The 27,427-nt window shown below is 32.7% G+C and overlaps 1 protein-coding gene across 1 annotated transcript in view; it reads left to right on the top strand.

The window, feature by feature from the left end:
* Window positions 1-26,890, top strand: part of NSL1 (NSL1 component of MIS12 kinetochore complex) — a 30,079-nt gene extending 3,189 nt beyond the window's left edge. The window contains exons 2-6 of the mRNA XM_074309118.1: window positions 6,761-6,842; window positions 10,333-10,463; window positions 11,733-11,787; window positions 24,055-24,122; window positions 25,404-26,890. Of these exons, the coding sequence (XP_074165219.1) occupies window positions 6,761-6,842; window positions 10,333-10,463; window positions 11,733-11,787; window positions 24,055-24,122; window positions 25,404-25,682 (615 nt within the window). The 3' untranslated portion in view covers window positions 25,683-26,890. The remainder of the gene's footprint in view (window positions 1-6,760; window positions 6,843-10,332; window positions 10,464-11,732; window positions 11,788-24,054; window positions 24,123-25,403) is intronic.
* The last annotated feature ends 537 nt before the right edge of the window (window positions 26,891-27,427 follow it).

Below are 27,427 nucleotides of genomic sequence, written 5' to 3'. Positions count from 1 at the left end.
AAAAATAATGATTTGGATACATACCCCCCCCCAAAAAAAAAAAAAAAACCTAAGGAAATATTACAGAATAGTGTAAGTTAATACATTTAGTTGCATCCTAAAATTTTATGGATGAATAATGTTAATTGTACTGGGGGGGTAAACATTAACATGATATGCGAAGGTCTGGGCTAGTTCTTCTGAAGGGCTCAGAATAAGTCCTTGTCAGGATAAGCAAAAGTTCTTGCCCCACATTGTGGGCGCCAATTGTAACGTTCTGTTGTCTTCAACCAACTCTGACCTAGAGTAGAGACTCTCCCTTGCTCAATGTTGCTTCTTTTATCCTCCCAGAGAATGGGCGTGGAATAACTCAGGGGCTTCTGGGAAAAAAATACTTCAACCAATGAACTTGCTCCTCTTAAACGTGCAAGCTCCTCCCCAGAAGTTCAAAGGGGTAAAACTTCCCTTAAAGGCCAAAACTAGAGAATTGTTAAGTACTGACTTAGCACTTAGTAAGAACCTAACAATGATATATAAAAAAGTTTTTGTTTACAGTATTGATAAGCATGGTGTGTAGTCTTTCATGAGAGATGGTCTATAAAATCCCCTGCATCTCTATATGATGCTATGATTTGCTACTTTAGAGATTTGGAGTAGAAAAGAAACTGATAGTTGTAGTCACAGCTTTAGGACTGCATGAGACCTTAGAGGTTATCTAGCCTGCTCATTTTGTAACGCACAATAGTATTCTATCATAGTCATATACAATAACTTGTTCAGCCATCTCTAATTGATGGACGTCCTCTCAATTTTCTAGTTCTTTGCCACCGTTAAAAGAGCTGCTATAAATATTTTTGTATTCATAGGTCCTTTTCCTTTTTGTTTATGTCTTTGGGATACAAACCTAGTAATAGTTTTGTTCGGTCAAAAGATATATATAGTTTTATAGCCTTCTAGGGGCATAATTCCAAATTGCTCTCCAGAATGGTTGAATGTATATAACTTCACCATAATACATTAGTGTTTTAATTTTTCCATATCCCCTCCAACATTTATTATTTTCCTTATTTTTGTCACATTAACCAAACTGACAGGTGTGAGACAGTAGTTCAGAGTTTTAATTTATATCTCTCTCAATATGACAGAGAACATTTTTTATGACTATAGTTTTGATTACTTTGAAAACTGCCTGTTAATATCCTTTGATCATTTATTAATTGAAGAATGGCTCGTTTTTCTATAAATTTGACTCCATTTTCTGTTTGAAAGTGGTCTTTATCAGAGAAACTTACTGGAAATTTTTTTTCCCACAGTAATGACTACCAACTATGTATTTCCCTCCATCCTATTTCCTCTGTTTATCCTACTCTTGATATCTCTCTCTCCTTTTATCCTGTTTATTCTTAAAAGTGTTTTTACTTTTGACTTTTATCTTCCTCAAACCATCCTTCTGTCTATCAGCTCTTTTTCTTCCCTCCCCCATCCTTTGTCCCTTCTTAATTTTCTGTATGGTTATATTTCTATACCTTACTGAATGTATATTATTCCCTCTTTAAGCCAGTTTCTTTCTTTCTTTCTTTCTTTTTTTTTTTTTGAATTGCAGAATCTTTTTTTAAAAATTAATTTTATAATTATAAATTTTTTTGACAGTATATATGCATGAGTAATTTTTTTTTATAACATCACTTGTATTCATTTTTCCAAATTTTCCACTCCCTCCCCCAGATGACAGGCAATCCCATACATTTTACATGTGTTACAGTATAACCTATATACAATATATGTGTGTAAATCCAATTTTCTTGTTGCACATTAAGTATTAGATTCCAAAGGTATAAGTAACCTGGGTAGATAGACAGTAGTGCTAACAGTTTACATTCAATTCCCAGTGTTCTTTCTCTGGGTCCATCATTGATCAACTGGAAGTGAGTTGGATCTTCTTTATGTTGAAGATATCCACTTCCATCAGAATACATCCTCATACAGTATTGTTGTTGAAGTGTATAGTGATCTTCTGGTTCTGCTCATTTCACTCAGCATCAGTTGATGTAAGTCTCTCAAAGCCTCTCTGTATTCCTCCTGCTGGTCATTTCTTACAGAGCAATAATATTCCATAGCATTCATATACCATAATTTACCCAACCATTTTCCAATTGATGGACATCCATTCATCTTCCAGTTTCTAGCCACTACGAAAAGAGCTGCCACAAACATTTTGGCACATACAGGCCCCTTTCCCTTCTTTAGTATTTCCTTGGGCTATAAGCCCAATAGTAACACTGCTGGATCAAAGGGTATGCACAGTTTGATAACTTTTTGGGCATAGTTCCAAATTGCTCTCCAGAATGGCCAGATTCTTTCACAACTCCACCAACAATGTATCAGTGTCCCAGTTTTCCCACATCCCCTCCAACATTCATCGTTATTTGTTCCTGTCATCTTAGCCAATATGACAAGTGTGTAGTGGTATCTCAGAGTTGTCTTAATTTGCATTTCTCTGATCAGTAGTGATTTGGAACACTCTTTCATATGAGTGGATATAGTTTCAATTTCATCATCTGAGAATTGTCTGTTCATATCCTTTGACCATTTATCAATTGGAGAATGGTTTGATTTCTTATAAATTAGGTTTAGTTCTCTATATATTTTGGAAATGAGACCTTTATCAGAACCTTTAACTGTAAAAATATTTTTCCAATTTGTTACTTCCCTTCCAATCTTGTTTACATTAGAATTGTTTGTACAGAAACTTTTTAATGTGATGTAATCAAAATCTTCTATTTTGTGATCAATAATGATCTCTAGTTCTCCTCTGGTCATAAATTTTAAGCCAGTTTTAATGTGAAAAAAGTTCATGTTCTCCCTCCCCCTGCCTCCATTTTTCCTCCCACTGTATAATCTCAGAACTCTTTTATGTTAATTTATGCCATTCTACTTCTCTTGTTCCTCTCTCCCAGTGCATTCTTTCTCATCTCTAAGATTTTATATATATACATATATATATACATATATATGTATATATATAAAATCATCCAATTTATACCTTTGCTTTCTATGTATATTCTAATTGCCTTAATGAGAAAGTTTTTAGGAGATATAAATATCATTTTCTTATGTAGGAATATAAACAGTTTAATCTTATTGAATTCCTTATGATTTCTCTTTCCTATTTAATCTTTCTTTGTCATCTTGTATTTGAAAATCAAATTTTCTATGCAGCTCTGAAAGTCCTGTGTTTCATTGAATGTCTATTTTTTTCTCCAAAGGAAAATCTCTTGTTGAGTAGGTGATTCTTGATTAATCCTAGCTTTTTTGCCCTCCAGAATATCAAATTACAAGCTCTCTGATCCTTTAATGTAGAAGGACTGTGATAATGAATTGCTTCTTTTTGGGAGATCTGGAAAAGGCTATGACATTCTTGGGAATTTTCATTCTGGGATCTCTTTGAGGAAGTAATCAGTGGATTCTTTCAATTTTTGTTACAGTTTTCCTTGATAATTTCTTAAAAGATGATTTCTAGGCTTTTTTTTTTTTTTTTTTTGGACCGTGGCTTTTAGTAGTTTTTATCTTATCTCTCCTGGATCTATTTGCCAGGTCAATTTTTTTTTCAAATGAGATATTTCACATCTTCTAATATTTTTTCATTCTTTTGATTTGTTTGATCGTTTCTTGATATTTCATAAACTCATTAGTTTCCATTCTAACTTTCAAGATATTATTTTCTTCATTGAGTTTTGTTCCTTCATTTGTCCAAATCTACTTTTCAAGGAGTTCTCTTTCGTTAATTTTTTTTTTTTTAAACCATTTGGCCAATTCTCCTTTTCAAGGCATTCTTTTCTTCATTGGATTTTTGTGCTTCTTTTTACCGTTCATCTATTCTACTATTTTCTTCTGTAATTTTTGTAATTGTAATTTTCTTTTATCAAGCTGTTGACTCTTTTTTCATGATTTTCATCAGTCTTCAGTTTTCCTTCTACTTCTCTTACTTGATTTTTTAAAATTAAAGCTTTTCATTTATACAACATATGAATGGGTAATTTTTCAACACTGATCTTTGCAAAGCCTTCTGTTCCAAATTATTTCCTCTTTCCCCCCACCCCTAGAAGGCAGATAGTCCAAAACATGTTAAATAGGTTAAATTATGTTAAATCCAATATAGGTATACATATTTATACAGTTATCTTGCTGCACAAGAAAAATTGGATTAGTTAAAACAAAAAACTGGGAAAGAAAACACAAAGTGCAAGGAAACAATAACAGAGTGAAAATGCTATGTTGTGGTTCATACTCAGCTCCCACGGGTCTCTCTTTGGATGTAAATGGCTGTCTTTATCACTGGATAATTTGCATTGGTTTGAATTATCTCATTGTTTTTTTTTTTTTTTTTTAATTTTATAATTATGACATTTTTTTTGACAGTACATATACATAGGTAATTTTTTTTTTTTTTTTTTTTTACAACATTATACCTTGTATTCCCTTCTGTTTCGAGTTTTTCCCCTCCTTCCCTTCATCCCCTCCCCTAGATGGCAGGCATTCCCATACATATTAAATATCTTATAGTATATCCTAGGTACAATATATATGTGCAGAACCGAATTTTGTTGTTGTTGCATAGGAAGAATTGTATTCAGAAGGTAAAAATAATCTGGGAAGAAAAACAAACAAAAAAAAATGCTCACAGTTTATACTCATTTCCCAGTGTTCCTTATCTGGGAGTAGCTGTTTCTGTCTATCATTGATCAATTGGAATTGGATTAGCTCTTCTCTATGTTGAAAATATCCATGTCCATCAGAATTCATCCTCATATAGTATTGTTGTTGAAGTGTATAATGATCTCCTGGTTCTGCTCGTTTCACTCAGCATCAGTTGATGTCTCTCCAAGCCTCTCTGTATTCCTCCTGTTGGTCAATTCTTACAGAACAATAATATTCCATAACATTCATATACCATAATTTACCCAACCATTCTCCAGTTGATGGACATCCATTCATTTTCCAGTTTCTAGCCACTACAAAAAGGGCTGCCACAAACATTTTGGCACATACAGGTCCCTTTCCCTTCTTTAGTATTTCCTTGGGATATAAGCCCAGTAGTAGTAGTATGGCTGGGTCAAAGAGTATGCACATTTTGATAACTTTTTGGGCATAGTTCCAAATTGCTCTCCAGAATGGCCAGATTCTTTCACAACTCCACCAACAATGCATCAGTGTCCCAGTTTTCCCACAGCCCCTCCAACATTCGTCATTATTTTTTCTTGTCATCTTAGCCAATATGAGAGGTGTGTAGTGGTATCTCAGAGTTGTCTTAATTTGCATTTTTCTGACTTATAGTGATTTGGAACACCTTTTCATATAACTACAAATAGTTTCAATTTCTGCATTTGAAAATTGTTCATATCCTTTGACCATTTATCAATTGGAAAATGACTTGGATTCTTATAAAGATGAGTTATTTTCTACGTATTTTACAAATGAGGGCTTTATCAGAGCCTCTTACTTGATTTTTAAAATTCTTTTTGAACTTTTCCATGATCTGAGATCAATTCATATTTTTCTTTGAAGCTTTGGATGCAGAAATTTTGACTTTGTTGTTTTCTTCTGATTGTGTTTTGATTTTCCCCATTACCATAATAACTTCCTGTGGTCAGAATTTTTTTTTTTTTAATTACAGATTTTTTTTTTTTCTATTTGCTCATTTTCCAGCTTATTTCTTGACTTTTAACTTTATGCTACAGTGGAGTTCTGCTTCTGGAGCAGAGGAAGCACTGTCCCAAGCTTAAGGTTTATTAAGTTATTTTCAGAGTTAATTCCAGGGATATGTAAGTTTTTGGCTCTACCAAGGTATTGTGAGCTAAGGAGAGGTCTGTTTACTACTACTTTCCTGTACTATGCACCAGTTTGTGAGAAACCAGAAGCATTCTTTTCAGCCCTGAAACTGTGACCAGGGTTCTTGCTCCCCTGCAGCCACAAGTTCTGCTGTGCTAATTGCTTATCCTTTCACTGGGATGCAGGACTGTGTCTGAGATCCAACTATAGGCAGTGCAACAGAGTCCTGCCTCCTAGTGTCAAGAAAGGGACCTTTGTAAATTCCTTTCTGACCCATATTCTGATTACCATCTGGTGGGTAAGAAGCCTGGAAATTGTCTCTGCTGCTACTGATTCAGTTGTCCAGAGGCCTGCTCCTGATTTGCTGGGGCTTGGTCTGCATTGGTGGTGTCTGCTGAATCTCTTTCCTCTCTTACCTAGTCCAACAGGACTTTCCTGTTAACCTTCTAAGTTATTTTGAGCTAGAAAATTAACTTCATCTTTTTGTGGATTATTTAAATGTGTTTAGGGGAGAGCTTAGATGAGTTCTTGCCTTTACCCTGCCTTCTTGATTCATCTCCTCCCCTAATTTTATTATTAAGGGAAAGATTATACCAGTAGGATACTCTTTGATATTATTCCCCACCCCACAGACAGTATGGAAATCCTACTTTTCTAATGTTTTCAAGATGATGAAGCATTTTGATCAGAATAATTCTGTTAGATAAATAGTACAAGTATTAGGACCCCTTTTTACTCTTGGGGAAACTGTATCCCAGAAAAATTTGTGATTTGCTTAATGTCACAAAGGTATGTAGCAGAGGTGGGCTTTGAACTTGGGACCTTGATATCCTCAGATTTGACTGGTCTCCCTGTTAGATGGGCTAAATCTAAAAGTTGTAGACACTAAACAAATGTTTGCAGTTTTTGTTTTTGCTTTGTTTTGTTTTAAACTATTTTTAATTTATTACAGAATTTTGAAAGTGCTGTGCAGGAGAATGTTAGTTTCAATGGAGAGGCTTGGCAGGAAACTTCAGATAAAGAATTTCCTGTAGGTATGTGATTAAATCCTTTATAATTTATTTATATAAAGAATGTTAATTTTGCTATTTCATTTCCAATTTAGTTTTCTATTTATACTTAATTTAAAGAAATTTAAATCAATAAAGAAAGCATAATATATTTATAATTTAAATTAGCAAATCAAATACCTTAGACCGACACGTTATAATTGGTATTGGCAAAAATCATTGTCATCTAGTTAATCTAGATGTATGCATTATCTTTTGTGTGCATTATTTCATTTTATCCTTTGAGTTGCCCTGTAAAGTAAACAAAGCTGGTGGAATTATCCAAGTTTTATTATCATGAGCTGGATGCTGAGAAAGCCTGATGGCCTGCTCAGTATTACAGAATAAAACATGGAATAAGTGCTGGAGCTGAGTACAGTACCTGTTTTTGTGTTAGTTTAATGTTCAGTAGCATTTATTTTGTTGAAGAATACTTGAAAAATGACTTAAACTGCAAAGTAAGACAGTAATTAAGTCATAAGCAGCCTTGCCACCTTGCTTCTGTCAAAGGGCTAAAGAAGTAGGTGATATTTCAATGATACAAGTATTTATATAGTGTTGGGAGTTTGTTTGACTTTGTTCTAGAGTGTAACTTTGAATATATGTTTTTTAATACATAAAGAGGAAGATCTCAGGCAGTTTCATATAATAAATGTGCTTCCTAAATTATTGAAGGCTCCTGTCATACATTAACTTCACTTATTCACCATGGAGTAGAAAACTTACTGATGCATAGAAGTGGTGCTAATAAACATTTCTTACCTCTCATTACTCAAGAGACTGTCTTCTAATAATATCTCACATTTCTCCAGTGAGCTTTCTTCACTCGTTACTCTCCTGGACCTCTGTAGTGTCTTGACAATTGTTGACTACCCTGAATATTCTTTCTTCTGGGTTTTCATGATATTGATCTTTCTTGATTTTCTTCCTGATTATCTGATTATTATCAGCCTCCTTTGCTGGATCATCATATCCCTCCCATATTTGGGATTTATAGGGAAGAAATCAGCAACAGGTGTGGAACCAGAGAAGCCCTATAGAAGAAGTCATTTAAACTGAGTCTTCCAGGAAAACAGGGATTCTGACAGGTGGCCTTGAGGAGGAGAGTGGAGGATAGCTACTGCAGAAGTACATAGTGTGAAATAGAGTTTTCTATACAAGGAACAGCAGGTATTCAGTATGGCTGAATATTATAGAGTGTATGGAAGGGAATCACGTAACAATCCAGAAAAGGAATTATATAGCTATCCAGAAAGGGAATCATATAACAATCCAGAAAGGGAAGAAGGACTTAATTATTTACATTTGATTCTAGAGTCAGTAAAGAGCCATAATTTATTGTGTTAGAGGGGTGATATGGTGAGACCTGTACTTCAGGAAAATCATTTTGGCAGTTATGTAGAAGATGGACCAGTGCAGGAAGGGATGTAAGAGATATTGATTAGAAGGCTATTATAGTAGTTCTGGGGGAAAGAGGTGGCTCTGAGTAAAGAGATGAAGGTGTCCATAAAAGAAGTATTGATAGAATTGACAATATTTGGTAAATGATTAAATGTGTGGGGGTGAGGAAAAATGAAGATGACACTGGTGGTGTAAACTTGAGTAACTGAAAAGATAGTGATGCTTTCAGTAGAATTAGGGAACTAATTCTATTGATTAGTATAGGTGAAATATAATTAATTCTATTCTGAATATTTTGAGCTTGAGATAACTCTCGAAAGATGTCCAGTCAGCAGTTTGTGAGTCAGGCCTGGAGCTTAGGAGGGAGATAAAGACTGGAGTCATCTAAAGATATATAGTAATTGAACCATGGGATCTGATAAGGTTAAAGAGTAGCAAGAAGAATGGATAGGGAGAGTCCAAAACAGAGTGGTATGCCCATAGTTGGTGAACATGACCTGGATGAAATTTGACAAAAGATGACTGACAGAGTGATTGTATGAGGCAAGTATATCAGGAATACCCAGAGAAGAGATTGTATCCAGGAAGCAGATCTAGACTTATATTATATCCTGCTTAACCATTTACTGAGGACTCTATATCCCTGGCAATACTGATCTTAAGGGTGTCTTTACCTTGCTTTCCAACTTACAGTTGAGCTGTTAAATATATTATCTTCCCCAATTAGAATATGAGCATCTATTTTATCCGCAGTGCTTAGCACACTGCTTGATCATAGTAACTATTTAGATGCTTTTTCATTGATTAAAAAAAAGACTAAGATTGTGATATTTTTCAGTTTTGCAGATTGACCAATAGATGGTGCCATGAAGCCAGTTTTTTGCTCTATTCATACATGTCTTGCTTTAGAGACTTATTTTTTTTTGCAATTCATCATAAAATATTACAGTATTTTCTTTTAGGCTACTGGTCTAATTTCTTTTTTTATTATTTTAATTGAGCAAATTAAAATTTCAAAGTTTTCACATTAGGAATATTGCAAGGTAAGTATTTTTATTGGCTAGGCTTAAAATATTTAATAATAATGATAATAGCTCATGTTTATATATTTCTTGCATTTTACAAAGTACTTTTCTCCCAGTTAACCTGTGACCTAGAAATTGTAGAGACTACATAAGACCAAAAGAAGTGTGGGGAGAGCATGTTTGGGAAGTCCATGAGTATATTGGTACCTCTTAGTATCTATCAAAAGTGCTAAAGGAATGCCCCTAGTTGCATTGGGTAAGAAGATTTATGAAAAATGTTAATAAAAATTGCACAGAGTAAGTCCCAGAGGATTTATGATCTATATTAGTGAAGGAACTACCAAAATAGAGGAAAAAACAGAGGTTTGGATTAGTCAAGTCCACCCCTATAGTGTGTGTGTGTGTGTGTGTGTGTGTGTGTGTGTGTGTGTGTGTGTGTGTGTGTGTGTGTGTGTAAATAATGCTGTAAATGTTTACTATGATTGACCTTAATTCATTTTTGTGTAGCTTTTTTTTTTTTTTTTTTTTTTTTTTTTGTCTGAGACAACTGGGGTTAAGTGACTTGCCCAGGTCTCACAGCTAGGAAGCGTTAATTGTCTGAGATAAATTTGAACTCAGGTCCTCCTGACTTCAGGGCTGATGTTATATGCACTGCGCCACCTAGCTGTCCCTTTGTGTAGCTCTTTGTAAGGTGACTAAATTTATCTAATTTTAAGGGATAGCAATATCATTTTGCGAATGGATTCAGCTGGTTTAATTTGGCTAAGACTACTAAAGAGATATTCATATATTCATTTGCACCACCTATTTGGATTGAATTTGGGAAATTGAATATAATGCTGGTCCTTATATCACCTTACTATATGGTTTATATTTAAGTTAATTAATTTTCCTTGTTCAAAAATTACTTTTTTTTCCCCAGAAGCATGCTACTTAAAAAAATATATATATAAATTGAGTAGTTTCCTATAGAGTATTAGTATTGTACTCAGAAAAATATTTTAGGTACAATTTCTTTTGTTTTTAATTATTTCTTTTTATGAGTTTAGATCCCAAGATCAGAATTCTTGAAGATCAGTTTGATGAAGTTATAGTTGATACAGCTACAAAACGTAAGCAGTATCCCAGAAAGATTGCTGAATGTGTCATCAAAACCATGAAAGCACAACATGAAATTTTGGTAAGATGAACTATCTTTGTAATTACGTAAAATCTAAGCTTATGAAAATTCTTATAATGAATTAGGAATGGTATCTGTTGAATTAAGCTAATATTGAAATAACAATTGAAGTCAGTAAACTAGAAGTGACTTTACAATACTAAGAATTGGGAAAAGGAATCAAAATCAACTGTTAGCTATTTTCTCCTTTCTTTGTCATTTGCAATTGATACTGCTGGACGGAGACTATTTCTTTGAGGACATAAGAATATATGATTTGAATAGCATTTGATCTACCTGATGATGATGCTGGTAGGCTGTTATGTTATGTTTCATGGGCTTAAATATTGTACCAATACTGATCCCAATGTGAGACCCAGGTCTCCTGAAAAGATGTCATATAGAGTAGTTGTGGAAAATGGCTTTTAAAAGAGAGAAACTCCATGGCTTATAGCAGTTTATTTAAAATCCCTAAACACTTTGTTGTTTTAGAAAAACAAAAGCATATTGTATATAGCTCAGTATGTAATCTTTCAGCAAAGAAGGTATTTAGTTGTTGTACAAGGTGTCAGGGTAAGGAAGTCCCTAAGTGTTTCCTCTTCCCAATCACCTTCAGGTGAAGGGAAGTAATGTGGGAAAGCTCCAGAATATGATCTTAGAAAAATGATTGGAACTTCCTGAGCCTCGCTTTCTTAGTTTGTAAAAATAAAGGGTTGGGATTAGATGCCAGTGGCTCTCTTTTTCCCCCTAGATTTATGTTTCAAGGTGATACTCCTCTCTCTCTCTTGCATGTTTTTTGAACCAATTAGTAAGTTTCTTATTTTTGATCTCTACTGTAACAAATGGATACTATCAGCCTTGTCCATTTCATTCCATGTCCTTGTAGGAGGCCAGGATGTTTAAAGTCGGTTTTTGTGATCTGTGTTGGAAATGAAACCACCTTTTTATAACATTGTGTCTGTGCCTCAATAGCTCCTAAATTCCATGAAGCTTCAGTGTCTTTGTGGTTGTTTATTAGCGTGCTTTTTCAGATAATATTATCTGTGCTTCTTAATATAAACAGTGGATGGCAGCACTGAAAGGCAAAATTTAGCCTTAGTTGAGTAACTGTCTCTCCTTTTCCTCTGCTAACTGATAATTGGAGTTGGTATTTTTCAGCAAATACTGATATTAATATACAGTATTTACTTTTAAAAAAACCTCACTTTCATTTTTATAAAAAACTTGTATTTCCAGATAAAGTGAAGTTTTTTTTTTTTTTTTTTTAATCAATTCTTATTCTATGTTTAGAAGCTCTACCGACCTGTTATACATGCAGAGGAGATAAAATCTGATGCTAAACAAGGTGAGTCCACATTTGATTGCATGGAAAATGAAACAGCTCAAAATTATTCTGAGTTTTGGTACTAATAGGTTAGCAACAAGAATGCTTTTACCTTTACTCATCCAATTTAATTTTCCACAAATCTATAGCTAAAATGGAAGACAACAGGATTCTTTAGGGGAGAAGAAAACTTAAAAGATAGGTTTCTCTGGTCAGACAGGTAGATTTTATTTATATCTATTAATAACCAGAGTTTTTACAGAAGACAAATAGATTATATTCCAGAAAGTAGCCCTCTGATGCAATGGATAAAGCTCTGGGCATAGAGTCAGAAATACCTGAATTCATATCTGGCCTCAGACTCTTATTAATTTTGTGACTTTAGGCCAGTCATTTAAGTACTCTTCATCTAAGTTCCCTTATTTGTAAAAATAAGGATAATTTTAGTAACTACCTCCTAATTTGGTTTCTTGGATAAAATGAGGTATTTGCAAAAGGGTTTTGTAAATTTTAAAGTGCTATATAAATGTTATTAGGTATTATGAAAACTCTTGTTTAGTTCTCTTTTAGTTTCACTAGTTTCTCAGGAATGTAAATTTTTATACAACAGATTGTCACCATATATAAAGTATGTCACCATATATTTTAAACATAAAAACTGAGAACTTTTCAGTTGAGAGCACTTGAAAAATGATCTATTATGTAATAAACAGCTTTAAAAATTTTTAAATTAAATTTTATTTTTCTAATTTATATTTTCTCTTCCCCAAATCCTCATTTAAAAAAAAAAAAAGGAAAGAAAAAAACTATAACAAATACACATAGTCAAGCAAAACAAATTCCCACTCAGGAATGTCCAGAAATAGATATCTCATTTTGTGAATTGAGTCTATCATTTCTCTGTCAAGATCTTGTGTATCATTTTTCTTTTAAGAGATGGATAGCATTTTTCATCCTTGGATCATAATTGGTTACTGCAAAGTTCTAATTGTTTGTCTTTACAATATTAAATTAAATAATGAATTATTCTTTTGGTTCTGTTTCCTTCACTCTGTATCACTTAATATAGGTCTTCTCAGGTTTCTCTGAAATCATCCCTTTTATTATTTCTTAGGTATAAGTATTATATTTATATGCCAGAATTTATTCAACCAATCTATACTTGATAGGCATCTCTTTAGTTTCCAGTTCTTTGCCACTACAAAAAAGCGATTCTATCAAGATTTGTACATATGAGTACTTTTACTCTTTCTGTGATCTCTGGAGTATAAACATAGCAATACACATTTTAATGACTTTTGGGGCATGGTTCCATATTGCTTTCCAGAATGGTTAGACTGAATCAATTTAAAACTTTTTAGAACTCTTAATCAGCTACACAGTAAAGTGCTTGTTTTTCTGTAGCCCTTCCAAAATTTTCCATTTTCCTTTTATGTCATTTATATCTGATAAGTGTAAGAACCTCAGAGTGGCTTTAATTTATATTTCTTTAATTATTAGTGACTTGAGGAGAATTTTTTTTTTTAATATCATTGTTGATAGCTTGGATTTCTTTCTTTTAGAAAAGTCTAAATCTTTTTTGACCATTTATCTTTTAGAGAATGGCTCATTCTTATAAGTTTGAATAATTTCCATGTAAATCTTGGAAATGAGACCTTTATCAGAAAAAATTTTCTCCAGCTATTTTCTTCTAATTTAGGTATATTAATTTTGTTTGTGTAAATCTTTTTTAATTTTATGTAATCACAATTGCATATTGCACAAATGTGTACAAATTGCACAAATTTTACCTTCTGTGATGTTCTCTGTTCCTTGTTTGGTTATGAACTCTTCCCCTATCCATAGCTACAAAAAGGTTTTTCCTCATTGTTCCTCATATTTGTTTATGATGTGACCTTTTAAATATCCATTTAGAGCTCATTTTGATATATCGCATGGAGAGGTTGATCTGGATCCAATTTCTGCCAGATATTTTTTAGTTTTGCCTGTAGTATTTACTCAATAATGAATCCTTCAGTAGTTGGGATCTTTGGGTTTATTGAACCTTAGGCCACAAGTTTCATTTCCTAATTATGTTATTATCTAATAATTTCTTCAATCTTTTCCACAAGAATAACATACTTTATCAAAAGACCTATGTAAATTATTTATATAGCATTCTTCTACTGTACTAATTTAGAAATTTTATTTTAAAAAGTTTTTTTTTTGTTATTTCAAAAAAAACTTTTCAATAACAAATTTTTGTTTCTCTTTTGATCCTTACCCAAAAGTTCCCCACTGTGCTTCCCCATTGAAGTTTTTGCCTTTGTATGTTTTACTAAACTACTATTTTTATATGTTTTCTTTTTTTGAATAAAGTATGCCTTTCCACTGCCATTTTAGCCATGAATCCTAATCAAACTGCAGTGGCACCTATGCGACCATGCTTATTTCTTTGCAGTAAAAAGTTTACTTGATCTTCATTTTCTGCCAAATTTTTCATAATTTTGGATGAAATTTGTGAATAGTTTGTGTTCTTGGAAATGTCTCCAGTGGATTTCTGAATACTTGAATGTTATATTTTTTGTGCTATCTGACTTAACAGTTGTAATATGGGAAATTTGTTCTTTTCCCTTCCATTTGTCTTTTGAATATGTTTCATCAGACCTTCAAATCTCAAGGCAAATACATTATAGTATATTAAAATTATTATTATTATTATTATTGCTGAAGCAATTGGGATTAAGTGACTTGCTCAGGGTCACACAGCTAGGAAGTGTTAATTGTCTGAGACCAGATTTGAACTCAGGTCCTCCTGACTTTAGGGCTGGTGCTCTAACCACCTAACTAACTTCTAACTAGGCTGCCACCTAGTTGCCCCTTATTAAAATTATTGAATATATTATTATATATAATATTAATATATAATTTAAATATATTATTAGTATATTTAAAAATATTTAATATTCTTCACTCCTGGCTAAGAGCCCACAATTTGAATTTTTTAGATGTAAATTTCTTGTTTGGAGATCCAAATCACTTTCTCTGATACCATGGAAACCAGATTTTTACTTTCTATATTTGCTTCTTTTATAAAATCTCTTTCCTCATTGTAACCAATAATAAAAATATAATTTATTCCTGGAAGGTCTTAAATTTCCTGCCCAGTATTTTGTAATCCCTAGAGGTAATATCTAGATTGTTTTGACAGTATCATTTGTTTCATGTGAATTCCCACAATTGAATATTAATTTTCAGGTTTGACAAATCACTATTACATCTCAGATTCATGCTTCAAGGACAAAGAGTCAACCCTTCCCAGTGATGCATTGGTCTTTTTCTATACTCCCAGGAGAAACAGATCTTTGTTAATGATTATGAGAGGGCTTGGTTTACTTGCATACTTTTAATTTGTAATTATAAATCCTTTTAAAAATATATTTTACATGGAAGATTCTATATAGAAGACTTCTTTTTTTTTTTTTGTTTTTTTTTTTTTGAAGACTTCTAATAGAGTACTCCGAACATACATATATATAGTTGACTAAACTATAACTCCTTTAGAAGAGTAGTTGCCATAACTTAACTGATATAAGATATACCTTCCCACTACTGGCTGGGATATCCTCCCTTTTATTCTTCCCTTAAGTTTTGCTTGATTGAACTCTACTTCTTACTTCTTTCTCATACTAGCAAAGTGAGAATAGTGGTCAGGGGACTTACTAGCCTGTAAGGGAAAAGGTCATCTGCTCTGCCACCATCTTCACTTACTCTCTATAACCTTAATATTCTCTTTCCCTATTCCTCTCTGCAGTTCTGTCCCTAGCTGATTTTCCTTTTCTGGTAGTACTGGTCATAGGCAGGATTAAAGATAGAGAAAGAGAAGGAAAGTTGGAAGAGAAGGAAAATGGGATCCATTGTCATGATTCTTTAGTACCCACCCAAACTCTTCCTACTTAACCCCACTATTGCCTCTTTCTATACTTCTTAGCTCTTTTTCTCTTTGCTCTCTGACTGAATCTTGACTTTTTCCCTTCTGTCTCTATATAATTCTCATCTCCTACTCCCAAACTAGCCATACTAAAGTCACCTAATACTTAATGAGACTCTCTGCTAATAACTTGGAATTGAGAGGCATCTATATTGAGGTAAGAAAAGGAATAGTTTCAGTTGTCTAATTGGCTGGGTGTAGGCATGGTTAAGTCCTGATGATCTAGGTTTTAAGATCCAGAAGACATTTTGCTCCTTTAAAAATTGTCACAATTTACTTAACTTGATGATTATTGACATTCATCTGTAAATGGAAATACTATCTATAATTCCTACCCCATAGGGATTTTACAAGGTAGAAGGAAGGAGAGAGCATTCCAGACATGATGAATAATAAAATACTATTACATGTATTATATTTCAGAAATGTTATGAGTTAAATGAATTTTTGTCCTCTCTTTGGTTTCCCAAAAATATTCTAGTGGAAACTAAACTTTTGCCAAGTTGGGAAAATTTTGAGAAGAAATCTGATGATAGATTATACTGCATGTGAATCATTTGAATGCCAGGCTAGCTAAATTGAGAGACTCTAAATCTCAGATTGTCCATCAGGTGGGAAATATTTTCAGTCATAGCAAAATTTATCTGGGCTCTATTTTAAGTCACCCTGGAGTTGGGGAATAGTCTTGTTTTTTAGAAATTTGAATTATTTCCTTATGATTCTTAGATATTAGACCTTTTATCAAAGAAAAGCTCCCAATTAACTTTCTTTCCTAATTTTAACTTTGTTAATTTTGTGTAAAAAAATTATTTATTTATTGTTTGTGAGCCTCTCTGTTCTTTGTTTGGTCATGAATTCTTCCTCTATCCATAGTTGCAAAAGAAAGGGTATTTCCTTTGTTTCTCTCCTGATTTGTTGATGATGTGACCTTTTATGTTATGTCACCTTTTGGAGCTTACTTTAGTATGTGTGGTGAGATGCAAACTGAATTTCTGCCAGACTACTTTTTGTAATCAGTTTTTGTCAAATAGTTGTTGGGATTCTTTGGGTTTGTGGAGTACTGTACTCTACATTGTTTGCTTCTGTATATTTTATACCCAATGTAATGGACTCATTGACTTTTAACTAAACCAAATTGTTTTGATAATTACTACTGTATTGTTATGAAATACAGTGCTTCAAGGACCCTGTCTTTCCTGTTGGTTTTTTTCCCCCTTATTTCTTTTGAGATTCTTGATCTCTTATTCCTTCACATGATGTTCTTTACTGTTTTCTTGAGTTCTATAAAGTAATTCTTTGATAGTTTTTTAGATGTGGCACTGAATAGCTAAATTAATTGATATTGTCATTTTATAATATTGGTGTGGTCTACTTATGAGCAATTAATATTTATACAGTTATTTAGGTCTGTCATTACTTCTGTAGAGATTTTGTAGTTGTACTCATAATTCTTTGTACATCTTGATAAGGAGACTCCATTATTTGACCCATTCTGTAAGTTATTTTGAAGGCAATTTTTCTCTCTCTTCCCACTATGTTTTGTTGGTAATTTGTAGAGAAGCTGATGTATGAATTTATTTTGTATGTTGTAACTTTGTAGAAGTTAATAATTTTCAATTAAAAATTTTAATTGACTAAGTTGTTGGTGTAGTTGACAAAATTGAATTGAACATCCATTAGTAAATTTAATTAAAGAGAGTTCAGTTTTCTAAATATAGTGGTTGAATATAATTCATTGTAGTAGTTTATACATTGTTATAAAATTCACCTGGTTATGCAGGTTTAATTTCACTAGTATATTTTTAACATGCTGACATCACAAAGAGAATTGAACTTAAACTTAGATAAATGGATGTAGTTGAGGTGAGAACTAAAACTCTGAATTAAATATAGAGGAAACTTTAAGGAGGAGGTTGTTTTTTTTTAAGGGTTAAAAAAAATTAATGGAGTCATGGACAGTATTAAGAAGTGTCAGTTTCTTTGGAAGCCCATAACACTGTTTATTATCTCAAAATTCTTAAAAAGCACATTCAACTGAAAATAATTCATTAGGAAGTTATAAATAATTTTTTTTTCATTGTCAGCAGTGATCTATTGCTTATTTGTAGCTTTAATTACCATTTTTGAAATGAATCCAAAATAAATACTTGCTTGGTCATATTAATCAAATGTAGTTGGAAAATGGAAAGGAAGGGGTTGAGTACTTTTGCTGAGTTTATACATTTGTGTAGCCTCTTAGAAGTTCATGTTTCCTACATTAATAAATGAATCAGAATACATTTGAAGTATTGCAATGACCCTTGAAGTAGGGTCATCTGACAGCCTCTCCTTGAAGGCCTTCAGTATCCTGAAAGCAAAACTAGTTCAGTTGCTCAATCTTTCATTTCCACTTTTTCATTTCCCTTTGTTTTGGAAAGCCAATAACTGGAGAAAACAATTTTCTCAGGGGTAACACTCAACTTCCACATTTTAAAGAACTAAGTAACTTTTTAAAGTAACAGTGCATTAGTCTGCTATTTAGATAGCCAATGGCAAGCATTTAATCCTACCCCGTTAAGCTATTTTAAGAAAACAGCTTTCATGGTCTTTAGGCTTTCTTAAAGGTTGCTTCCTTGTCTTATTCCTTTTAAATCATTCCTTATTTTGAGATTAGTAACTGAGGAGACACTTTTCTTAATCCTTAAAGGAATGTGTAGTGATATTTAAAGAACTAATTTTGGTTCTTAATTATAAAACATGATGCTTCTAGTTCTTTTGCTGACCTTGCAAGAGCAGTCTTAAAGATGTATATATTTCCTTTCTTTAATCACAAAATCTGTTAAGTCATTGATACATCATTTTTTTTTTGTAGCATGTTATGTTCCAAAAATTTATTTGTAAACTGGTTGTTTGAGAGTTAAAATTCATTCCCCTGTAAGAAGAAAAAATGATTTTTTGGATCACACTAAAGTCTGTTTAACCCATAGTTTAATTCATCAGACTTTTATTAGTGCCTACCATGTGCTAGATGCTGGACTGAAAAGAAAAGTCCTCAAGAAGTATTTATAGGAGTGGAAGTAGGGGCAGGAGAAATAAGTAAATAGAAATTATATAATAAAATAATTACAAAGTAATTGGGAGGATCAGGATTGGCCTCTTGTTAGGAGGTCACACTTGAACCTCAGAGGAAGCTAGGGATTTTACAAGGTAGAAGGGAGGAGAGAGCATTCCAGACATGATGAACAATAAAATACTATTACATGTATTATGTTTCAGAAATATTATGAGTTAAGTGAATTTTTGTAAGTTAACTTAGTAACCTAACCTGTTCAACATTTATATTTACCCGTTGTATGGTCCTAACTGAGAAAATAGGTAAACTATGAACATTTTTTTCACTCTATAAACATACCAAGATAGAAATATAGCAATGCCAAAAATATTTGTTCTTCTAGTCTATTACTTGATTATATTTAAGTTATATTCCTAAGTTATGGTATTAACATGTATAGTATCTTCTTAAATAAAATAATAGTTGGGGGTTAATTTAGGATCTTTAAAGAAAGAGATTTAGTGGAAATTTTTTTAATATGAAAGATATTGTCTAGTGAAAAAATTCATATGTTTTAGACCAGGGGTTCTCAAACTATGGCCCTCGGGCCAGATGCATCTTGCTGAGGACATTTATGCAGCCTGCTGGGTTATGGCAAATGGGCTGAGGGGCAGAGATAGAGTGTGAGGTTTTGTTTTTACTATAGTTCGGCCCTCTAACAGTCTGAGGGACAGTGAGCTGGCCCCCTATTTAAAAAGTTTGAGGACCACTGTTTTAGACTTTTCTGTTAGAATTTAATGTAATTAGGGCAGCTAGGTAGCGTAGTGGATAGAGCACCAGCCTTGAATTTAGGAGGACCCGAGTTCAAATCTGGTCTCAGACACTTAGCACTTCCTAGCTGTGTGACCCTGGGCAAGTCACTTAACCCCAGCCTCAAAAAAAAAAAAAATAAATAAAAGAATTTAATGTAATTACCTAAATATTTAAATTAAATGCTTTAGCTGCAGAATTTTTGTTGCAGAAGTCATCTAATTCAAAATCTAATGGTTTTGAAATAGTTTCATCCTTAAATTTATTACTGGTATATAATTGCTTTCTCTTTTTTTTTATTTTTATTTTTTTTATTAAAGCTTTTTATTTACAAAACATATGCATGGGTAATTTTTCACCATTGACCCTTGCAAAACTTTTTGTTCCAAATTTTTCCCTCCTTCACCCCAACTCCTCCCCTAGATGGTAGGTAGTCCAATACATGCTAAATATGTTAAAATATATGTTAAATCCAATATATGTATACATATTTATCTTGCTGCACAAGGAAAATTGGATCTAGGGGGTAAAAAAAACTTGAGAAGGAAAAAAAAATGCAGACGTCAACAGAAAACGTGAAAAATGCTATGTTGTGGTCCAGACTCAGTTCCCACAGGCCTCTCTCTGGTTGTAGATGGCTCTCTTCATAACTGAACAATTGAAACTAGTTTGAATCATCTCATTGTTGAAGAGAGTCACGTCCATTAGAATTGATCATCATATAGTCTTATTGTTGCGTATTGTTGTGTATAATAATCTCCTGGTTCTGCTCTTTCCACTTAGCATCAGTTCATATAAGTCTCTCCAGGCCTTTCTGAAATATCCTGTTGGTCATTTCTTATAGAACAATAATATTCCATAACATTTTCCAATTGATGGCCATTCTCCAATTCAGTTTCCAGTTTCTAGCCACTACAAAAATGGCTGCCACAAACAGTTTTTGCACATATGGATCCCTTTCCCTCCTTTAAGGTTTCTTTGCGATATAAGTCCAGTAGAAGCACTGATGGATTAAAAGTTTGATAATTTTTTGAGCATATATTCCAAATTGTTCTCCAGAATGGTTAGGACTGTTCACAGTTCCACCAACAATATATCAGTGTCACTGGTATATAATCTCAAATAAAATAGCCATTTTGACCAATTTCATTCAGAAATTAAATTTCTCCCAATTTTTCTTCATTTTTTGTCAAGAAGGAATTTTCCTATTTTAAAAACTTAACCTTATTTTTACATGCATGTGTGGTTTGTTTTAAAAATTTGCTTGGGGTCATTAATTAGTTCAAATGGTCATGTTTATTTTAGTAATATAATTCATGGAACAGTGGAATTTCGAAAATTAGCCTATAGAACGTAAAAGGTAAACCAATTTTTCTCCATGCACTTGAAATTTCACACATGGAGAACCATTATATCTCTTGCACAGGTTCTGAATAATGGATGGTGTTTTTGTGTTTTCCCAGTTATGAATAGAATGACACAGAGGGCTGTGTACTTGCTCCCATGTCTTTTATTTTATTTCTAATATAATTTTAAAAGTGTTAAATGCAAAATGAGAAAAGGAAAAACAAAACATCACTATGTACATAGCAGATTATAGGAGTGGATTCAATGGAAAACAATAAATTTCCATTTCAAGAAAACCTACATATTGTTTTCAAAGCTGCCCAGCTTTTCTTTGTTCTCTGTTATGAATCACTCCCATACTTTTTAGCATGTTGTCAGCATATTATTGGATGCCTTCATCAAGAACAAAATGGCAGCAAGGTATACTGAGATAAATTATTTAACTTGAAAAGGCTACAAGCCAAGACTAATGTGGAAGAAGAGTTGGTGCACAATTTTTTGTTCACAGATGATTGTGTTCTCAGTGCAGCCTCTGAGACTGAAGTGTAATAAAGTATGGTTTGATTCTCTGCCGCTTGTCCTAATTTTGGTCTTACAGTCAACACCAAGAAAACAGAGGTCCTCCCCAAGCCAGTACTATCCCATCTACATGTGGAACACAAATGGAGAAATTTTGAATGCTGTGGATAAGTTCATTTACTTTGGCATATACTTTCCAGGGATGTGTACACAGATGATGAAGTTAACACACACATAGTCAATAGTAGCTCAGCATTTGAAAGGCTCAAAAGAATGTGTGGGAGAGAAGAGGCATTAAGTTGTTTATGAAACTGAAGGCCTACTAAGACTCTGTACTGACCTCAATGTTGTATGCCTGTGAAATCTGCACAATCTACTGGTATCATGGCAGAAAATTCTATGGCAGAATTGCTTACATTTTTATTGTTTTAGGAAGTTTCTGAAGATCAACTGACAAGATAAGGTAACACACACTAAGGTCCTTTCTTGAGCTGAACTGCCAACATTCAAGCTCTCCTGCAGAGAATGTAACTCCAGTGGACTGGCCACATTGTTCAAATACTAAACATATATTTGTACATGTTGGTCCAAAGAAATGATACAAGGACACTTTCAATATTTCTCTGAAGAACTTTGGTATTTGGTATGAGACATGGGAGACACTGGCATAGGATCATCCGTCATGACATTTCCACATCAAAGATGCCACTATGCTCTGTGAGCAAATTAAAATTGTAGTAGCTCAAAAGAAACATGAAGTGTGCAAATTGAGAGTTATCTTCCTCCCAAGTGGTCATATGAAGCTTTTGTACACAACTTGTGGTACAGTCTTTGAAGCTTATAATTGGTCTGATCAGCTACAGCTAGACACATTGAACGTTGATCTCCAACATCATGGTGTCATTTTGGTCTTCAAACATTAAGGATAAATAACAACAACTTGAAATTTAAATGTACTTATAAGACACTCTCTTTTGGATGTTCTCACCTATTTCTTTTTATTTCTTAAATGTTTATCCAGGCTATACAGGATGGAGACTGATGGAAGAGAAAACAAAACATTTTAACTGGTTTCTATGAAGAAATTGCTTTGATTGTATGCTATGTTTTTTGTATATGAATGTTATGGGCCAGAACTTGAAACAAGGTACTAAGTGGAATTGAGGAGACAATCTAGTTTAGTATGGTTCAGTATGATTGATTTAATTTTATAACAAATAATGGTTTCCTAGTGATATAATGATTGATTTATAAGCAGGGACTGAGAGCCACAGAAGAGAAGCTTTCAGAGGGCAGAAAAGACAGGCGGGAGCTCAGGCTCTTGAAACCAAGGACAGACATTCATTCTATCTTCAGTCAGGCCACTGGTGGCAATCTCTCCTGTATTTCTCCACTGAGACCAAGGCTGGTCTGAAAGGCTCTCCAGAAAGCTGCCCAGCCCCAGGAAGGAGATAATAACGAATCTGGATTATGAGAAAGCTAACCAGGCCCCAAGAAAGGAGACAAGACTTTGAAAGAGATAAAAAAGGATTTGGACTTTAACCCCTGGCTACTCTTCTGGTGATTACTGAACTGAAATGAAGGCTGCCTCAAAGATCCCCAAGAAACCGAACCAGAGAACATTACATATGAGTGTGCTTGCAATCTACCATTATCTATTTAAAATCATACAATGTTATTGTTTTTGGTCTTTATATAGATTAACTAATCCAGAGGATCTTAAATTAAGCCTCCTTAGCTGATTTTGGCAGTTTAGGGGTGAAACCTATGGGCCCTTTCTCAGAATAGTGGTTTTTTTTCAGATTTTGTTTTTAAAATAATCGGAAGAAATAATAAATTTCAGTTAAAGATTAGTATATATATATAAAATTTTTCTCATTCAAGTTTGTGAACCTTCTGAAATCCATTAAAATCCTCCCTTCACTCCCACCTAGACCAACTGCCTCAATTTACAGATTTAATTTTTTCAACAAATACGTTTATACCCAAGGCATATAGGTGAGGAACTTGCAGCATAAAGAAGTGGTAACTTGTAAGTGACTAAGTCAAGAAAAAAAAATATAAGGGAGGAAACCTGGATTCAGAATTAAAAAGGAATTTATCCACTGAAGGTGAGAACCAAATAACAGTATTAATATAAACAGAAAATTCTGTTCTGTGTGGGATTTTGTATGTCAAATTCAGATATTGCGTAGGATTATTAATTCTTACATGTAAGGAGTCTCTGTGTATATATTTTTAAGGAATAGATGAAACTAAAATATTACTACTAATTTTGATTTATTTTAGCATATTTTCCTTTAAAATATGATCATTCTTAATCAGTATTATATCATTACCATGTGTTGCTGTTTTTAAAAAAAGACATAAATCTGATTCTCTACTTATGTATTTATATTCTAAAGATTCATCTTTGTATTATACCTGTGTTTGCCATTGTTGATTTTATTATGATAGTATATTTTGTAGCCTTGGGTAGCTAATTTTTAATTTAGTCAATAATAACATTATAAGAAATATCAAATTAAGATGAATATCTGTTTAGAAATTTTATTACTTTTTTTTTTCCTTTTGGAAAAGAAATAAAATGGTATTGGGGTTTTCTTTGCAGAATCTTACATGGAAAATTTGAAAAGTAGAGGAGAAACAGCTACTAAGCAGATTACTGAAGTAACAAAGGTAAAAGCCAATGTTGCTTTTAAATGGAAGATATGGGGCTTGGTACTCTCTTTGAAAATTCATGATACGTATTTTTAGAATCTTTTAGCAGAAGTTCCCTGGAGTTTTTTTTTTTTTTTTTTACTTGATTTTTCTGTATTTCTCTAAGAGAGAAAGGGGTGGGATGGGAAAGAAAGGGAATAAGCATTTGTATAAACTGATTATGTGCCAGGCACAATGCTAAGCATTTTATAAATACTATTTCATTTGAGCTGCACAAAAACTTAAGAGAAAAAGGGCTATTATTTTATTTCTTTTTTTACAGTTGAGGAAACTAAGGCAGATAGCATTTGAATGACTTTTATTCAGTGTCATATAGTTAGTATCTGAGGCCAGATTTAAACTCAGGTTTTCCTGATTTGAGGCTCAGCAGTCCATCCACTGTAGCATGAGCTGTCTCTAACAGGTTGTTAAAAGTTTGGTTAGTGGTTATTCTGGGTATTGGTTTTTGATCCAACCAACTTTGGAGGCTGCATTAAAATTTAAAGTCTTCACAATACCATTATAGCTTGTATTGTTGAATTAATTTATCCAAAATGAAAAACAAAAACTTCCTGAAACTTAATGTATACAAAATAATTTGAAATGTTTTTTTATGTAACATTTTATTTAAAATTTGGCTGTTCAGCATATCTACTGGTTGATTGTTAACTATTGCTTCAGTTCATGACAGCTTCAAAGGTTAGCTTTAAATCTTTTAATCCTTGATGTGATTTAATCTGATTGCCTGAGAAACCATGACTTTCTTTTGGTACTTACGTGTAGTAGATGTCTCTTAAATATCTAGCTAACTAATTTGATATTGTAATCTAAAACACCTTTTACCTGCCTATAATTCTAAGGAACAGAAGCTCTTTTTTAGAGGAAAGTTTTAAGATATATCTTTCCAATAAAGTGAACACTTCAAGATCAGCATTATCTTTGGTTTTTGTTCTTTCATTAATTTATTTCATAGTTTTGTTCCCAGGTCCAAAAAGTACAGTGTAGAGATTACTGTAGTACTTTACTTGAGCTAAGATGTTAATAAGCTTATTTTCAAGTATTCAGTTATCAGGGTTTTCTAACTTATACCTGAAGTTTCTCATCTAGTATTGATTATAGTCTCTTGGTAGTTTGAAGAAAGTTACCCTGCTAGTTGTGACCCCATTATATTTTTTTCTAAAATAGCTATTGCCTGAAATCTAGGCTATTATGTTTTTCTTTCATTGAGAATTAACTTGAAGTATCATTTTATTTGTTAAGGCTTTGCCAGTGTTGATTGAGCAAGCAGAGGGATTCTCCAAAGTTCTAACGATGCAGCCCATTCTACAACTTCAGAAGCTCCATCAAGAAGTTTTCTCTGGAAGCCACTCGAAAGAAGCTATAAAACCTGAGAGCTTTATAACACAAATAGAAACCACCCCCACAGAGACTAATGCCAGGAAAACCACTAACATAGTATTGAAGAGAAAGAAACCTAAAAACTCTCCACAAAGAAAACAGTATCCATTGTTGCAAATGAGAATTGATCTTGATTCATGAAATGCTCCTGTTTATTTATCTGTAGTATTAAGCCTCACTGAAACTTTATGTAGAATAGGAAATAAATTTTTTCAGCCAGTCATGCATTAAGCTATATAACCAATCAATAAACATGTGATATAGTATATATATTTCTTTCTTTTAACTGCAATGAGATGAAAAACTTGTGTTTGAGTTTGTGATATAATGGCCATAAGTAGGCAGTTCTAGTGTAGATGTTCCATATTTCAAGCACCATCATTTTTTTTTTTGTTTGTTTTCATAGTCACTTTCCTGGAATTTCATGTTTAAGGTAAACTGTTAGATTTCCATGAATTATATTTTTTTATAAAGGTATATTAATAACAATTTATATGTTTAACCTATTGAAAAGGAATCATCAGTTATGAGCAATAGATGTAATTTTGACTTTACAAATTAATGTCCAAATGGGAAAATGGTATTAATAGTGTTATTCCTATTCTTAATTTGGATTTTCATTTGGACTTAATGAATCAATATTTTTGTGTAAGACTTTCAAAGGTTACTTATGTTTATTTAGACAGTATTCTTGTAAATAAAAGGAGACTCCAGTGTTTTCCTTGTATTATGTGTATATTTTTAAATATTTCATAAAGCTTTTAGTAGCATTTGACTGTTAAGTACTATTTTCAGATTTTATATTTTAGTTCTAGTTCTGATATATGTGTCAGATTAACACTTTGATATATAATTTTGATACATTAGGAGAGAATATATATGAATACATACTGAACTATTTCACATCAGAATAATAATATGTATGTATTATATGTGTAATCATTGTTAGATTGATTGCAAAAGAATGAATAATCCTTTATCTTCCACAGTTTTTCCAAGTCAAGAGTTTTTTTTTTTTTTTTTTTTTTTAAACATTTTCTTATTATAGCTTTAAGTCACAGTATAAAGACAACCATACAATTTACCATATGTTTTTCTGTTTCGGTAACTCTCAATATCATCCATTTTCAAAGGCTTTTGCTAATTGTGAAATTGAAAAATCTCTCTTTATTGGCTATCATACTGGTAGTGTCTTAATCATAAATATCTGATTTTTACAAAATCAGGCTTCCCTAAAGAAGAAAACTGTAAAAATATTTTAGTATTTTGTGTATATTTGTATCACACTTGTATTTTGTATATTTGTAAATAGAAATGTAGTTTATATTAAAATAATAACACAAAGAATTGAGTCATGCTACCTTGAATATTTGTTAGTTTGGGAGCATTTTTGAGTACTGGTTATATTGTATTTGATGGGTCTGTTATCTTCCTTCACTAGTTCCTAGTAACATTCATCTTTTACTTAGAGACATCTATAAAAATTTGCTTTTAACCTATGGAGTGTGCAGTATTTCAGCTCTAGGCAATTTTGTTTCTTTATAACTTCAAAATGTAGCATGCTAAAAATTTAATATGATAAATTTTTCATTTCTCCAAAACAAATTTTAAAATCCAAATGCATATAATAGAAGTGACATTTCAACTTAATTTCCTGTTAAGTACAAATGACTGCTATCAGACAATCTTGAGCTCCTTGGGAAAAACCTGTATACGCGAAATGTAAAGAGAATCCAAGAAAGGTTATTGCATCAACCTGATAAGGAGGGAGTACTGTGGGACTGTAGAACAAGATTAAATTTCTGTCCTGGCCATAACTAAGGGAATGAGAGGTAAGGTTCTTCCTCATTTGAAAAGGTACAAAGTATTTAAAAAAAAAAAAAAAA

Source organism: Sminthopsis crassicaudata, chromosome 4 (genome assembly GCF_048593235.1).
Source record: "Sminthopsis crassicaudata isolate SCR6 chromosome 4, ASM4859323v1, whole genome shotgun sequence".
NCBI classification, from domain to species: Eukaryota; Metazoa; Chordata; class Mammalia; order Dasyuromorphia; family Dasyuridae; genus Sminthopsis; species Sminthopsis crassicaudata.
This window is presented reverse-complemented; position numbering and strand designations above follow the sequence as displayed.